The sequence below is a fragment of the Tupaia chinensis genome, unplaced genomic scaffold (genome assembly GCF_000334495.1).
Source record: "Tupaia chinensis unplaced genomic scaffold, TupChi_1.0 Scaffold145659_1, whole genome shotgun sequence".
Taxonomy (NCBI): domain Eukaryota; kingdom Metazoa; phylum Chordata; class Mammalia; order Scandentia; family Tupaiidae; genus Tupaia; species Tupaia belangeri.
In genome coordinates this window covers 523,641-540,765 of record NW_006205516.1, presented here as the reverse complement: position 1 = coordinate 540,765, position 17,125 = coordinate 523,641, and the positions used below count along the sequence as shown (strand labels likewise).

Here is a 17,125-nt window from a genome sequence, read left to right as displayed (position 1 = left end):
CTCTCTCTCTCTCGATTTCACTCTGTCTCTGGTGAGCACATGTGCCCTACAGCAAAAATAATAACAGCAAATAAAATTAAATAAAGAATTGTTTTTAAAAAAGTATAAAGATATGAAAAAATCCTAACCCTAACTCACCAATCTCACCCTCTCATTTCTTCAAATGCTAAAAGGGCCTTTCAAAAGTTTTCATTTCATAAATCAATTGGTCAGTGAAAAATGTATTCATTTTAAATCTCTACCATTTCTTCCTTCCTTCAGCAAACATTTACTGAGCCCCTAATACGGATCAGGCATCTCTTTGACAGAGGAGGAGGAGAAGCAGTACCACAGTCATAGTAGCGATGTAGTTACAGTAATTCTCTGCGTGCCTGGAGCTATTCTAAAGTACATGAGTGTAACCTCATTGAATTCTTTAATCAACCCTGTGAGGTAGGCTGAACTCAAGCCCAGGCAGTCAAGATCAAGAGCCCATTCGATACATCGTTAGCTAACCAACTTGTAAATAAGAAGACTCAATTCCACCCACCAAGTAGCTTAATAGAAACCTGGGACTCAAGCCAACAGGACTGGCTGGACTCCCACATGGCCAACCACTGTTCAAGTCTCGGACCCAGTGCCTTGAAACTCACACCAGGGGTGTGTGCCCAGGATCCCAGGAGGAAAATGGAGGAGAAGGGATTACTGCATGGCCATCCTCCCTGGGGGGTGATTTCTCACTTTCCCTCTCACCGTCTCTGTCTCTCTCCAGCAAGTGCACATACCCTAAGGCAAAAATCTCTTAAAAAAGAGAGACCAGCAGGTGGCATGATGTTAAGGTGCTGGACCCTCCCACATGGCTGGCCACGGTTTGAGTCCCGGACCTGGTGGCTTCCTTTCTCACTTTCCCTCTTTCTCTCTCTCTCTCTGTGTCTCTCTCTGGTCAAAGTAAGATAAATGAAGGAATAAAATTTTAAAAATTTAAAAAAGAAAAAGAAAGAAATCTGGGACTCATCCTGGATTCTTTTCTTTCTCTCATCTACCATGCCTACCTTCATTAGCAAATCCTATGGATCCTTTTCAAGTTTTGTTTTCCCCGTGAGAGGCAGACAGACAGGAACCCTCAACAAGGTCCTCATGCTGAGATCTACCCCAGCCTTCAGCCTGCCTGGACAATAGGCACACATTCCCTGCACACTCAGGGAGATCAAGGGGCATGAACCCAACACTTTTCCCAAGCACAGGTGCATTACCACTGCACCACCACTTGGCCCCAAAAATGACTATGGGTTTTATCTCCAAAAAAAACATCTTGAACCCGGCTGCTTTTCTCCACCTTCCTACCACTGTGGCCTATGCCATCATTAGCAATTCACTGGACTGCTATAACTGCTAGATCTTCCTGACTTCCCCTCCCATTGTTTCACATTTTTAATAGGCATTATATACACATGTGCTATACATAAGAGTATAAATGAAAAGTAAATATCCTCCTTTTTCAACTTCCATCCACCCAGTTCCTTTCACCAGAGGCAAATACTGCTTCTGGTTTCTTGTATTTATCTCAGAGATCATTGATGCATATACAAACATTGTACAAGAAACTAATTGGTACATAATAAAAACATTTTTCCAGGAACCAGCAGATGACATAATGGTTACATTGCTGGACTCCCATGTAGTTGACCACAGTTTGAATCCCAGACCCAGCAGCTTAAAACTCACATCAGGTATGTGTGCGTGTGTGCCCAAAATCCTGAGAGGAGAATGGAGGGGAAGGGATTGCAATGTGGCCATCTCCCTGGGATGGGAGTGGGGGGGGGTGATTTCTCACTTTACATCTGTCTCTCCAGCAAGCATATCTGCCCTATAGCAAAAATCTCTCTTTAAAAAATATACACACACTGGGGCCGGCAAGTGGTGTGGTAGTTAAAGGCGCTGGACTCCCACGTGGCCGACCATGGTTCAAGTCTCAGACCTGGTGGCTTGCTTTCTCACTACCTCTCTCTCTCTCTGTCTCTCTTTGATCAAACTGAAAAATAATAATGATATAATAATAAATAAAGTTAAATAAAATAATTCTTAAAAAAAATACACACACACACACACACACACACATACACACACACACACATATATATGCCCCTCCCCCTTTATCATGGGGCCCAGGCTCTGTGGTGAGGCTGATAGCATGTTGGACTGCAGAGCTGGAAGCCACAGGCTGACTGCAGTTCGAGTCCCCAGGCCACTCAGCCTGAAAACACTTTGTGTACCTGTACACTTGCCTAGGATCCTGACAGGTTGGAGGACTGGAAGAGGTTGGAAGAATGACTAAACCTGGTGGAGAGTGTTCCTTTCTCTCTTGCTTGCTCATGTACACACACACTATCATGAATTAAACATATCTTCATTTAAAATATATAAACTATACACAAGGGGACTACAGAAAGTTTATAGAAAAATGGAATTAAAGTATGAGTTTATTTTAGTGTAAAAATCTTTGAAATCTATACATAGACTTTTCATAATACACATTTCCAAAACTATGCATAGACTTCAAAATTTTTTTGCACTGAAATAAGCTCATACTTTTATTCCATTCTTCTACAAAGTATTTGAAGTCATGACCATTCCATATCAATAGATAATGAGCTGCTTCATTCTTTATAAGGGTTACATTATATTCCTTTTTATAGATGGACCAAAATATTATCTGCCTGTTGGATAAATTCCTAGAAGTGTGTACATTTTAAATTCTGGTAGATGCTGCCAGATTACTCTCTATGAAAGTTGAACCAATTTATATTCCTATCACTAAAGTACTGAGACTTCGTGTTCCCCTATAGCCTCACCAATGCTAAATGTTATTAAACTACATCACTGTCAATCTTCTTTTTATTAAAAGAGATTTTTGCCCTAGGGTGTGTGCGCTCACCGGGAAGAGAGACAGTGAGGGGGAAAGTGAGAAATTGCCCTAGCAGGGATGACTATACCCTCCTCCTCCATTCTCCTGGGATTTTGAGCACACACACATGTCACTGGCATAACTTTCAAGCCACCAGGTCCCATACTCAAACCATTGTCACCCACATGAGAGTCCAGCAACGTAACCATTACACCATCTGCTGGACCCATCACTGTCAATCTTACATTTAAAAAATGGATTCTCGATATTTGCATTCCTTTTTAGAAGAGTGAAGTTATACATCTTTACATCTTTTCATAAATTTAATAGCCATTTGTATTTTCTTTTTGAGCTGCCAGTTCATATCCTTTGTCTAGTGATTTACTTTTTAATTTTTTATTAAGGAAAGTTGTGAATATTAAAGGGTCCTGCAAATATTTCTCTCTAGTTTGTCATATGCCTTTGACTTTTTTTTAGAGCTTTTTTGCTATAGGGCGTGTGTACTCGCCAGACAGACAGAGAGAGACAGAGAGACAGAAAGCGAGAAATCATCCCCCAGGGGGGCTGGCCATACCACAATCCCTTCTCCTCCATTCTCCTCTCGGGATCTTGGGCACGCACGCATATACGCCCAGCGTGAGTTTAAGCCACCGGGTCCAGGGCTTGAACCGCAGTCAACTACATGGGAGTCCAACAACATAGCCATTATGCCAACTACTGGTCCCTGCCTTTGACTTTTTCATCTTTTTTGTTTTCTAATTTTTTTAGTTTGCTATAGGACACATGCACTTACCAGGGAGAGAGAGAGGGAGAGAAGAAAAATAAGAAATCGCCCTCCCCCCCAGGGTGAGGGGATGGCCATGCTGCAATCCCTTTTCCTCCTTTCTCCTCTTGGGATTTTGAATACACAGGTACATGTGCCCAGTGTGTTTCTCAAGCTGCCAGGTCCACAACTCTAATTGCATAGTTGGCCTTGTGGGATCCAACCACCTTAACCTCCATGCCACCTCCTGGCCCCATCTTTTTTATTTATTTATTTTTAATCTGCCAGGGAGAGAGAAAGAGAAAGTGAGAAAACACTTCTCATGGGGATGATCACATGACAATCTCTTATATTTCATTTCTCCCTCCTTTCAGGATTTTGGGTATGCACATAAATACACCTGCTGCATTTCTCAAGTCACGGTGTCCAGGACTCGAATGCATAATTAGCTAAGTGGGATCCAGCCACCTTAAGCAACACACCATGAGATGACTCAGTCTTTGACTTTTTCCACCATGCTGAAATTTTAGATTTTTCTGTGGTCAAAGCAATTTGTGTGTGTGTGTGTGTGTGTGTGTGTGTGTGTGTGTGTATCATACATAGTTAGGCCTTCCCCATTCTGAATTCGTATCTGAAATAAAAGTCTAGCTACTTATTATAGAATCTGTTTCCTTCCCTGTTTCACTCCAAATCTTCATTCTAAATAGAGGCAAAGAATGAGTTCCCCAGACATCTAGAATAAAAACCAAACTCCTTAAGAGGCCATCAGCTGCGTGAATAACTGGGCTCCTATTTCATCTCGCATACTGCCTCCCTCCCTCCTCACACACTGGCCGCACAAGTATTCCTTCTGCTCTTTGAACAAACAAGTGCTTTCCAACCTCTGACCTTTCACACCTGCTCTTCTCCCCGTGTCGCCAAAGCTGTCCCATTCTCATCGTTTTTGATCTTACTTTAAATATCACCTAGCTAGAGAAGCCTTTCCTGCAACTTTTCTAAGGGGACCTCAAGTGATATCAGCACTTTGATTCGTTCAGATATCTTCCATAATCATAATTATTTTTCTATTGAGTAATTTTCTGCCTTCCCACTAGGACTGTAAGGTCCATGAGATCAGAGACCAGCAGAGACCATGCCTGTCTGTCTCATCACTCTATCCCCAGAACTGAGCAAAGTACTGAAAACAAAGTAGACAGGCAATAAATTGTGGTTGAATGAGTTATTTTATTTTATTTATTTATTTATTTTTATTTTTTTGGAGAGATTTTCTCTATAGGGCATGTGCGCTTGCCAGACAGACAGAGAGAGACAGAGAGAGACAGAAAGTGAGAAATCGCCCCCCAGGGGGGATGACCACGCCACAATCCCTTTTCCTCCATTCTCCTCTCAGGATCTTGGGCACGCACGCACGCACACGCGCCCGGTGTGAGTTTTAAGCCACCGGGTCTGGGACGCAAACCACGGTCGACTACGTGGGAGTCCAGCAACATAGCCATTACACCAACTGCTGGTTCCCCGTATGAGTTATTTTAAGAATTCAGTTTAGTGAGGACAATTATAATCAAGGAAGTAAGTTCTCCAGGTGGAGGAATGTGTAAGGTGTAATGGGAAAACAGAGGTGGGGGTACCTCTGTCTAAGGAAGTTACAGAAGGCTCCATGAGGACGTGATGTTTGAGTCAACAGTCCTGATAGAAAATGATATTTCAAACAGAGGGAAACAATGTGTAAACTCAAAACAGCATACCACATTCAGGGAATTACAAATAGTTTAATGTTATTAGGACTTAACATTATCAAGGGAATACTCCCAGTGTTTTTTTTATTATTATGATGTATAATTTATAGAACATGTGATCAATTATTAAATTATAAAAATTACTGAGACCAGCAGGTGGCATAGTGGCTAAGGCAGTAGACTCCACATAGCCAAGAGCAGTTCAAGCCCCGGACCTGGTGGCTTGAGAATCAGCCACAAATATGCGCATGCCCAAAATCCCAGGAGGAAAATGGAAGACAAGGGATAATGGCATGGCCATTTCCCCAGGGATGTAATTTCTCACTTTCTCTCTCTCAGTCTCTCTCTGGCAAGCACATACACCCTACGGCAAAAGCCTAAAAAAAAAAAAAATTGTGAAAAGTATCTGTTAGCCCATAATTGTTTTGCTAAACAGAAATACCAGAGTCTGGATGATTTATAAAGAATATAAGTTTCATCAACTTATAATTCTGGAAAGTTCAAAGCTGTGAGGCTGGCATCTGGCCTGCATCTAGTGCTATGTCACAACATGGCTGATGGAAGCAAAAAGCGAGAAAGTCAGGTTTGTACCTCAAAAAAGAGGGAGAGAATGAGAGAGAGAAGCAAACAGATTTTCCACTTCTTCTGTTTGTCCCCCTCATGCTCCCAGCTGATTGGATGGTGCATGTCCACGTGGTAGGTCAGTCTTTCTCACGAAGATTGACACTGACTCACATGCTGAGCTCATCTGGCAAAGTACCTGCTTTTATTGAGGATGAGTCTTCCTCTTAAATATCTCCCCACAACATTAAGAACCAAATTTTCAGAACATGAACCTTTTGGAAACAAACCATTATCCAAACCATAGCATAATCTTTCTCTGACAATGTAATTGGAAACTGGCATCTAAAGGTTTTACATTAGTTACTTTAAATCCGTAGCTATGTTCTCTTGAGCACTTACTACATGCCACATACTGTGCAAACTGCTTCAGATAATTTTTTAAAAATTAAATCCTAGCTTACATACAGTAAAATCCCTGATTTCCTTGACAACATGTTGCATTTCCATGTGTACATACCTGGATAAGTTCCTGTGCATGTGTGTACCCCATAAACACCAAGATATTGAATCAAGATATTAAAGTTTGTATTACCATGGAAGTTTTCTCCCTAGCTTCAAAGCCCTTATCTCACCCCAACATGTAATATATTCTGTCTGCTATGACAGATTCATTGTGTCTGTTCTTAAATATCATGCAAATAGAACCACACAGTATGTAATATCTTGTATGGGGATTCTTTTCTTTTTTTAATTTTCAGATTCGTTTCGAATTTTACATAAAATCTCCATTACAATGTATACAATATATTTTTTCAACCAGAGAACCTTATATCATTTTGTCTGTTAAATGTCTCCTTCCTTTGTTTGTACCTCACACCCCTTCTCTACCACCCACTCTCTACCATCCATTCCTCTCCCTTACAGTCTCTAGTATTTACCCTTATCTTCTCTACTATCAAGTCTTTGGATCTTTAAAAATGTCTGCCAAAGAGTGCAAACATTTGGTACATATCGACTGGGGATATGCAGTGTATATCTTTCAAAGTCTGGCTCACTTTGTTCAACATTAGGTCTTCTATACCAATCTTACAGATATAAAAAAGATTTTAAGATTATACTATGAACAAAGGCTATACTATGAACAATTATATGCCAATAAATTAGACAATCTAGATGAAATAGAGACATTCTTAGGATGATAGAATAAATAACACAAATTCCCAAAACTCACTTGGGAAGAAATAGAAAATCTGAATAGACTGTAAGTAAATATATTGAATTATCAATTTTAAAAATTTGCACAAAGAAAAGCCACAACCAGTGACTTCACTGGTGAATTCTACCAAAATATGCCAATAAATTAGACAATCTAGATGAAATAGAGACATTCTTAGGATGATAGAATAAATAACACAAATTCCCAAAACTCACTTGGGAAGAAATAGAAAATCTGAATAGACTGTAAGTAAATATATTGAATTATCAATTTTAAAAATTTGCACAAAGAAAAGCCACAACCAGTGACTTCACTGGTGAATTCTACCAAAAGTTCAAAGAAAAATTCATAATGCTTCACAAACTTTTTGGAAAAAAAAAAAGAGGACACTTTCTTTTTTTTCTATTAATTTTTGGAGAGGTTTTTGCTATAAGGCGCGTGCACTCGCCAGACAGACAGAGAGAGACAGAGAGACAGAAAGTGAGAAATCACCCCTCAGAGGGGATGGCCACACCGCAATCCCTTCTCCTCCATTCTCCTCTCAGGATCTTGGGCACGCATGCACATGCGCCCGGCGTGAGTTTAAGCCACCGGGTCAGGGATGTGAACCACAGTCGACTATGTGGGAGTCCAGCGACATAGCCATTACCCTAACTGCTGGTTCCAAAGAGGACACTTTCTAATTCATTCTATGAGGTCAGTTTTACTGTGATACCAGAAAAAGATATCACAAAAACAAGAAACTGGAGATCAATATCACTTATAAATATACCTGTAAAAATCCTGAAAATATTATTAACAAACTGAATCCTGTAGCATGTATAAATAAGAATTTTTTTTTTAATTTGACCAGAAAGAGAATGAGAGAAAGAGAAAGTGAGAAAGAAAGCTGCCAGGTCTAGGCCTTAAAACAGTCGGTCATGTGGGAGTCCAGCACCTTAACCACACCACCTACCAGCCTGTGTTCACTGGAGAGAGAGAAAAAAAAAATGAGAAAGCACCTCCCGTGGGGATGGCCATACTGCAATCCCTTCTCTTCTATTTTCCTCTTGGAATTTTGGGCACACACACACACAACCCTAGCATGTTTTTCAAACTGCCAGGTCCAGGACTCAAACCACACAGTATTCCATGTGGGATCCAGACTCTTTAACCACCATGCCACAGGCTGGTTCCATTTATAATCATTATAAGGATGCCAAGAATATATGGTGGGGAAATGTCACTCTCTTCAATAAATGGTGTTGGGAAAATCAGATATTCAGAGGCAAAAGAATGACATTGAGCCCTTATCTCACACCATATAAAGTTAACTCAAAATGGATTAAACGCTTCAATGTAAGACCATAAAACTATGACAAGAAAACACAGGAAGGCCCAGTCCTGATAGAGTTGGTGGCATAATGAGGGGTGATGCTGGGGGTCACATGGCCAGCCATGAGTTTGGATTCTTAGCCTGGTCAGCCTGAAACACCTCAGGAGTACATGCATGCATGCTTAGGATCTAACACTTTAAATATATATAATCTTTACTTGTCAATTGTACCTCAATAAAACTGGGGCGGGGGTCAGCATAATACGCCATAGGAAAAAGAAAAAATAATCATCTCCATAGACACACACTTGACAAAATTCAAAGCCCCTTTAATATACTAGGAATAGAAGAGAATTTCCTCTCCCTCATAAGAGGCGTCTATGGGGGCTGGCAAGTGACGTGGTGGTTGAGGCGCTAGACTCCCACATGGCCAACCGTAGTTTGACTCCTGGACCTGGCATCTTGCTTTGTCACTTTATCTCTCTATCTCTGGTCAAATTAAAATAAATGAATGAATAAATAAAATTAAATAAATAACAATGCAAAAAAAGGCATGTATGAAAAAGCAAGGTCTTTTAACTAACATAAAACTAACATCATTCTCAATGGTGAAGACTAAAAGCTTTCACCCTAAGAGTAGAAACAAGACACAGATGCCACTCTCATCATTTCTATTCAACATTAGGAAAAACTTTAACAAGAGAAGTGTAAGAATCATACACTAAAACCCACAAATTTTAAAGAAATTACAGATTACCTAAATAAATGTGAAGACATTCTAGGTTCATGGATTGGAAGACTTAATATTGTTAAGATGGCAAAAATTCCTCAAATGAATCTATAGATTCAATACAATCCCTACCAAAATTCAGGCTGACTTTTTGCATTAATTGATAAGCCAATCCTAAAATAAATATGCAATTACATGGCCAGCAGATGGCATAGCAGTTTTTGTCTCTGGACTCCCACATGGCCAACCATGGTTCAAGTCCCAGACCTGATGGCTTGAAACTCATGCAGGGCACCTGTGCATGTGTGCCCAAGATCAGAGGAGAACAGAGGAAAAGGGATTGTGACATGGCAATCCAGGTCTGGGACTCAAACCATGGTCAACCATATGGGAGTCCAGAGCCTTCACCAGTATGCCACTGGCTGGCACCCCATTCTTCACTTCTAAGTAACTAAATCATTGAGCTTCCACTAATGAGTGAGAACATATTATTTATAAATCTTTCTATATACCATAATGGAGTGTTTTCCAGTGTCTCCTGGAGGGCCTTCATTTGTGAATTTCATAAGTTTTATAACCTGTGCCCAGTTGTATCTTGTTTATAACCGATTTTCTCTTCAGCTGCTCAATTCTAGAAGCCCAGTTGTCATAATGGTGCTTGATACATGATTTGTTACTGAAAGTTACTTATCATTGTCTTCAAAAGTTTGGTTTCTGGGACCAGCAGTTGACATAATGGCTATGTCGCTGAACTCCCGTGTAGTCAACTGCAGTTTAAGTCCCACACCCGGTGGCTTAAACTCACATGTGCATGCGTGCCTAAGATCAAGCGTGCCTCTCGTCCAAGAGGAGAATGGAGGAGAAGGGATTGCAGTGTGGCCATCCCCCTAGGGAGCTGATTTTTCACTTTCTGTCTGTCTTCTCTCTGTTTCTCTGGTGAGTGCACATGTCCTATAGCCAAAAAAAAAAAGTTTTCTTAAATTAAACATAGCTAGATGTCAACTTGTAGCTTTTTCTGGTCCAATATTAGAATATAAATTCTATAAGGGTGGAGTTCTTTTTTACTCACTTTCCTGGATGGGGTAATATCTCTTAAAAAATCATTTTCCGGGGTCTGGCAGGTGGAGTGGTGGTTAAAGACACTGGATTCCCCCATAGCCAACCACAGTTTGAGCCCCAGACCTGGTGGCTTGCTTTCTCACTTTCCCTTTCTCTCTCTCACCCTGTCTCTCACTGGTCAAATTGGAAAAATAATTACAAATGGAAATAAAGAAATCAATCTTTTAAAAAAAACTCATGTCCTTCCAAGAACCTCAGAATGTGACCTTATTTGTAACTGGGGTTATTGCAGATAGAATTATTTAAGATGAGGTCATGCTAGAGTGAAATGAACCTTTCATACAAATATGACTGGTGTCCTTATAAGAAGAGAAGAGGTGTGGGGAGGCCATGTGATGATGTAGGCAGCAACTGGAATGATGCACTGACAAGCCAAGGGATACCAAGGACTGCCAGCAAAACGGCAGAAGCTAGGAAGGGACAAGAAAGGATCTTCCCCTAGAACCTCGAGAGAGAGCATGACCTTACTGACATCCCGACTTCAGACTTGCAGCCTCCAGAACTGTGAGAACATTAATTTCTGTTGCTTTAAGCCACCCAGTTTGTTACTTGATTATGGCAGCTCTAATAAACTAACACACTGGTATATTTCAGGCTTACTTCTAGGATAGTACCTGGTACATAATAGGAACTCTGTAAACGGAACATTTGCTGAATGAATGGAAGGACTTTTCAATTCCCTAGGATTGACCCCTCTGTGGCATTTGACATCTGTTGCTAACCACCCTACCCACTGCCCACACACACCTTGAAACTCTCTCTCTCTCTCGCTCGCTCTCTCTCATTTTCTGCATCACCAGTTTCTCCTAGTTCTGTTCAAATACATACAGTTATTTTGTAATTATTCTAGGTGGCACGTGAGCTTACCAGAGAGAAACAGAGAGAGAGAAAGTGAGAAAGCATCCCTCATGGGGCATGGTCACACTGAAATCCCTTCTCCTCTCTCTCTCCTTTTGGGATTTTGAGCCCACATGCACACACACACATGCACCTGGCCTGTTTCTGAAGTCATCAGGTCTGGGACTTAAAGCATGCAGTCAGACATGTGGGATACAAGTGCTTTAACCACCATGCCACCAACAGGCCCACTTTTGGGTGCTTTTTAAATCTTCAGTCCTTCTTGCTCCCCACTTTCTATGTAATTTTAGCCCTTCCTAGGTTGCAATTATACTAAGGACTCCCCATAGATCTAACAATGTCAATTCCCCTACTTAAAAAACGGACATAGTTCATCATCGCCTACAGATTAAGTCCAAGCTTGTCCACGTCAGCGTTTTTCTCTGTTCTCAGCCTATTAGACATGAACCTCTTCCTGTAAAATAACCTGTGCTCTGGCCACACTATTCCAATTTCCCAAGCACACCATGTTTGATATTTTCAATGCTTCCATATTCCACCCACCAGGAATGTTCCTCAGTCCCTGGTCTACTTGGTGAAATCCTGGTTCGGGCCAAACACAAATGTCACCATCTTTTGGAGCCTTCCCTGACCATCCTTTAGGTAGAATGACCCACTCCCACCTGTCTTCCCACAGCCTTTTGTTCACAATACCAGTATTTCTCTTTATCACAACAGGTAGCCTATTTCCTTGCTGAGTCATAAGCTCTTTTTTTTCTTTAAGGAATTATTTTTATTTAACCTTATTTATTATTCTTATCATTATTATTTTCCAGCTTGATTAGAGAGAGAGAGAGAGAGAGAGAGAGGGAGAAACGAAAGCCACCAGGTCCAAGACTTGAACCGTGGTCGGCTAGGTGGGAGTCCAGCGCCTTTAACCACTGTGCCACTTGCCGGCCCCAAGCCATAAGCTATTTAATGGTAAAAGACCATATCCTTTTAGGGAACCAGCAGTTAGTGTAATGGCTATGTCGCTGGACTCCCACGTAGTCAACCGTGATTCGCGCCCCGGACTCGGTGGCTTAAAACTCATGCTGGGCGCATGTGCGTGCGTGCCCAAGATCCCGAGAGGAGAATGGAGGAAAAGGGAATGTGGCGTGACCATCCCCCCTGGGGGGTGATTTCTCGCTTTCTGTCTCCCTGTCTCTCTCTGTCTGTCTGGCGACCGTACGCGCCCTATAGCAAAAACAAAACAAAACAAAACAAAAAACATATACTTTTTATTTGTTTTCCAAATTTGCTATAGGGTACATGCGTTGACTGGAGAGAGAGAAAGAAAAGTAGAAACAAAATGAGAATCCTCCCCCGGGAAGGATGGCCATGCCACAATCCCTTCTCCTTCATTCTCCTCCCAGGATTTGGGCATGCATGCAACACACCTGGCATGTTTTTTAACACACCTGGCTGCTGGGTCCAGGACTTGAAACTCACAGTTGGTCATGTGGGATCCAACCACTTTAACCGTGCCACCTGGCTGGCCCAAGAGCATAATTTATACACCTTCACAGATCCAGTACTGGGCTCAGTGCCTGGCACATGGTGTGTACCAAAAGATTACAAGTTGAACAAAATCAAACCTGTAACTATTTTTTTTTTAATTTGGAGAGGTTTTTGCCATAGGGCGCATGCGCTTGCCAGACAGAGAGAGACAGAGAGACAGAAAGCGAGAAATCACCCCCCAGGGGGGATGGCCACACCGCAATCCCTTCTCCTCCATTCTCCTCTCAGGATCTTGGGCATGCATGCACACGTGCCTGGCATGAGTTTTAAGCCACCAGGTCTGGGATTCAAACCACGGTCGACTACATGTGGGTCCAGCAACATAGCCATTACGCTAACTGCTGGTCCCCTAACCTGTAACTTTTAACCAAGTTATTGCTATCAAATGGCAACAGAATTACACTGCAGCAACATTTGGACAAAGTGCAATAAGAAGCCCCATTGCCAAAGCTGCATTAACAGAAGTGAGAGAACTACCACAAATGTCAAAGTACAGGCCCAACTGGTTGGGAGGTTCAGCACTAGAGGGAATATTTATCGGGTCGTCAGAAAAGTTATGACGCATTTGCGCATAGAAAAACGTGAAAAATATATGTCATGACTTTTCTGACGATCCAATATGTTCTTCAGAAATCAATCCCAACATAGCAGGAAAATTAGACAGAAAGCAACAACTTCTTACCTCCTAAGATACGTAGTCTCCTCATCTTCTGTGTTACAAAACTTGTGGGCATGTTTGGCAGCATCAATCACACGTGACCGGTCCCGGGGCCTCATGGGTAACTTCTCTAACTGACAGTCTAAAGGAATGGAAAAATACTTGATCACTAGAGTCATTGAAAATTACCCTAAGTCAATCAGAAGTCCTCAGTAGGGCTCTTAGCACTATAATTTTCTACTATAATTACTGTGCTTATTAAAGCCTATTACTGAATTTTTCAACTAAAAATGATTTGGTATCAGGAGACCTTGGTTTTGGTCCTGGCTCTGTTATTACCCTGGTGATCTCTGGTAAATCACTTCTTCCTTCAAGAACTTCTTCCTCATTTGAAAGATGAGTGGATTATATTATTTGCAAAGTCCTTCTCAGCACTGAGTATTTCCGTGATCATTGTACTTAGTTTGGGTTATAATGTATTAGAATCAGAAGGGACAATCAAGCATCCTGGAATGCCTATTTGAAGGGCATTGGAAAAAAGTGGCTGAGTGCTAAGAAAAGGAGAAGGTAAATGATATTTTATTAATAGTATGCAAATGACCCACCCAAATTGAGGAATTTTAACCCACAAATGATGAAAACATACAGGTAACAAATTAGGTACAGTTACAAAGCAGAGGGAGGCCAACCAGTGGTGTGGTGGTTAAGGCAGCTGGAATCCACACAGCTGACTGTGTAGTTCAAGTCCCAGACCTGGAGGCTGGAAAAACAAGTCAGGCAGGTGTATTCTTGCCCAAAATCCCAAGAGGAGACTGGCAGAGAAGGGATTGCAGCCTGGCTATTTCCCCTGGGGGGGGGTGTGATTTCTCACTGTCACTGTCTGTCTCTGTCTCTGTATCACTCTCTCTCTCCCTGGTGAGCACCAATTTAAAAAAACAAAAGAGCCAGGGAACCAGCAGTTAGCGTAATGGCTATGTCGCTGGACTCCCACGTAGTCGACCGCGGTTCGTGTCCCGGACCCGGTGGCTTAAAACTCACGCCGGGCGCGTGTGCGTGCGTGCCCAAGATCCCGAGAGGAGAATGGAGGAGAAGGGATTACGGCATGGCCATCCCCCCTGGGGGGTGATTTCTCGCTTTCTGTCTCTAGGTCTCTCTCTGTCTGTCTGGCGAGCACACGCGCCCTACAGTGAAAATCTCTCAAAAAAAAAAAAAAAAAAAAAGCCAGATACTGAGGAAGGACAAAACTTAAACCAGGAGGAGTATCAGGAAAGTATGGAGTCTTGGAAACAAATGAATAAGGTGTTTCAAGAAGAATGGAATGATTGTCAAATAACGCTGAGTGGAAAATTTAAATAATCATTAATAATTGACCACCGAACCTGGTAACATGGAGCTCAGGTAGCAACCTTAACAAATATGGCTTAGATGGTAAGTGGGAAGGAAAGCCTACCTGAAGTGAGGTTAAGAGGGAATGAGAAGTGAGGATGCAGAGACCGCCCATATGGGGAACTCTGTTGAGAACGTTTGCCATAAAAGAAGCAAAGAGGGCCAGCCAGGTGGCGTGGTGGTTAAGGCGGTTGGATCCGCCTCAACATGGCTGACAGTGCAGTTGAAGTCCTGGACCTGGTGGCTTGAAAAGCATGCCCAGTGCATGTGTGCATGTGCCCCAAATCCTGAATGGAGAAGAGTTTGTCACGTGGTCATCTCTCCTGGGGGGGAGGCACTCTCTCACTTTCTCTCTCTCTCCATGTGAACATACACACACCCTATAGCAATTTTTTTTTCTTTTTTCTTGCTTTGTTTTGTTACATTCAACCACTGTGTATCATTATGGCACACCAAATGAATTTTTCCATCATGAATACACGGTATACTGGTTCAGTCAAACATATTACCATATTATCATCAACAGATCATTTTCCATTTTTGTGTCCCTTAAATGTTTTCCTTCTTTCTTTTTCCCCTTGATTCCCTCCCTCTCATCCTCCCCCATTTCCCACCCTCCTCCCACACTGTCTCTAGGATCCACAGTTACTCTCCCATGCCTTTAGACCTTCCAATTTTAAGGGAAAAAAAGAAGATATGGGATTATACCTGGAAGGGATGTAGAATCCACGCAGAGTTTCATTTTCATCTGTTGTAAGAGTCACTATGACATCTTTGTAACCAGCAGAGAAAGATTATAGGCTACAGTTTTTAAAGAGAGTGCATTGAAAAAGAGATACAGTATGTATATATAGTATATATACTATACATATATGTTTTCTGAAAGAAGAGCTCAGTTTTGAGAGAAGTCTGAATATAGTCAGAAAGTCAACCAGAGGAACCAGCAGTTAGCATAATGGCTATGTCGCTGAACTCCCATGTAGTCGACCGCGGTTCGAGTCCCGGATCTGGTGGCTTAAACTCATGCCAGGCGCATGTGCGTGTGTGCCCAAGATCCCAAGAGGAGAAAGGAGGAGAAGGGATTGTGGTGTGGCCATCCCCCCGGGGGTTGATTTCTCGCTTTCTGTGTCTCTGTCTCTCTCTTTCTGTCGAGCGCACGCGCCCTATAGCAAAAACCTCTCCAAAAAAAAAAGGCAAGTCAAACAGAAAAAAAAACACCTGATGTGGGGTGAGGATGTATAGGGAGGATTCTTTTTTTAATATTCTTTAAAAAAACACTTTAACAATTTCTAGAATTATTTTATTTCATTTTAATCATTGTCATCATTTTATTTTTTTGAGGTTGACCAGAGAAAGACAGAGAAAGAAGAAAAGTGAGCAAGCAAGCCCACAGGCTCAGGACTGAAACCAGGGTCAGCCATGTGGGAGTTCAGCAGCCTTAACCACTTAAGCACCATACCACCTGCAGGCCCTTTTAATATTCTTCTTTGTTTCTTTCTTATTTTTTTTAATACTCAATCACTGTATATCTTTACAGCATACAAAATGAATTTTCCCAGCATGAATACACTATTAGTCCATTCGAAGGCATTACTAGACACATTATCATCCACAGATAACTTTCCATTTTTTGACAGGGACAAAGCCCAATCATCTTCAAGGGTAGGTGGCTGTCGGATCGCAGCCAATGAAGTTCGCCCTCAACAGCCTGAAGTCTCAAGTTGAGCGCGGTGGCAAATGCCTCTGGTCTCAGCAACTCGCGAGGCTGAGATCGGAGGATCGAGTCTGAGGTCAGCTTGGGTAACACAGTAGACCCCGTCTCTAAGTAACAAAACCAAACCACCCCAAGTCTGGCTCCTCGCAAACGCCCTCCAATTTCCGAGGACTCACCCAGCACCAGAACCATCTGGCCGCACAGACAGTAGTAGACGTGAAGGGGCTTCTCGCCGTCATCATATTCCTCCCGGTCCCGGGTGTCGGAGCACACTACCGAGCGGGACACCACTTTAGGCATCGTTCAGATAGGAAGCCTAAAGCCTCAATGGCAACGACGCAGGTCGCGCCGAAATGACGTCACAAACGCGCGTCGCGCCTTTTCCTCCTGTCACCACTGGTCACCTGTCACAAGTAGTCATACAAACTTCCGGGCGGTCTCATCAGGCTGAGATACACGGGGGCCCACGCCGAGCCACCCAGAACCTTCTTTGCCTTGGCCAAGTTAGCCGGGACTGCTTTAGTTATAGCACCCAAATATTTTTTCAATTATTTATTTCGATTTCTATACACGCAAGCATATGTGTGTGTGTGTCTATGTATATGTACATATTATACATAAAGTCAGATATAACAAAGGACTA

At 42.2% G+C, this 17,125-nt stretch overlaps 1 protein-coding gene across 1 annotated transcript in view; it reads right to left on the bottom strand.

The window, feature by feature from the left end:
- Positions 1–16,829, bottom strand: part of STEEP1 (STING1 ER exit protein 1) — a 28,055-nt gene extending 11,226 nt beyond the window's left edge. The window contains exons 1-2 of the mRNA XM_006168261.2: positions 16,659–16,829; positions 13,407–13,524 (exon numbers count right to left, since the gene is read on the bottom strand). Coding sequence (XP_006168323.1) covers positions 13,407–13,524; positions 16,659–16,782 — 242 coding nt within the window. The 5' untranslated portion in view covers positions 16,783–16,829. The remainder of the gene's footprint in view (positions 1–13,406; positions 13,525–16,658) is intronic.
- Between the last annotated feature and the right edge of the window lie 296 nt (positions 16,830–17,125).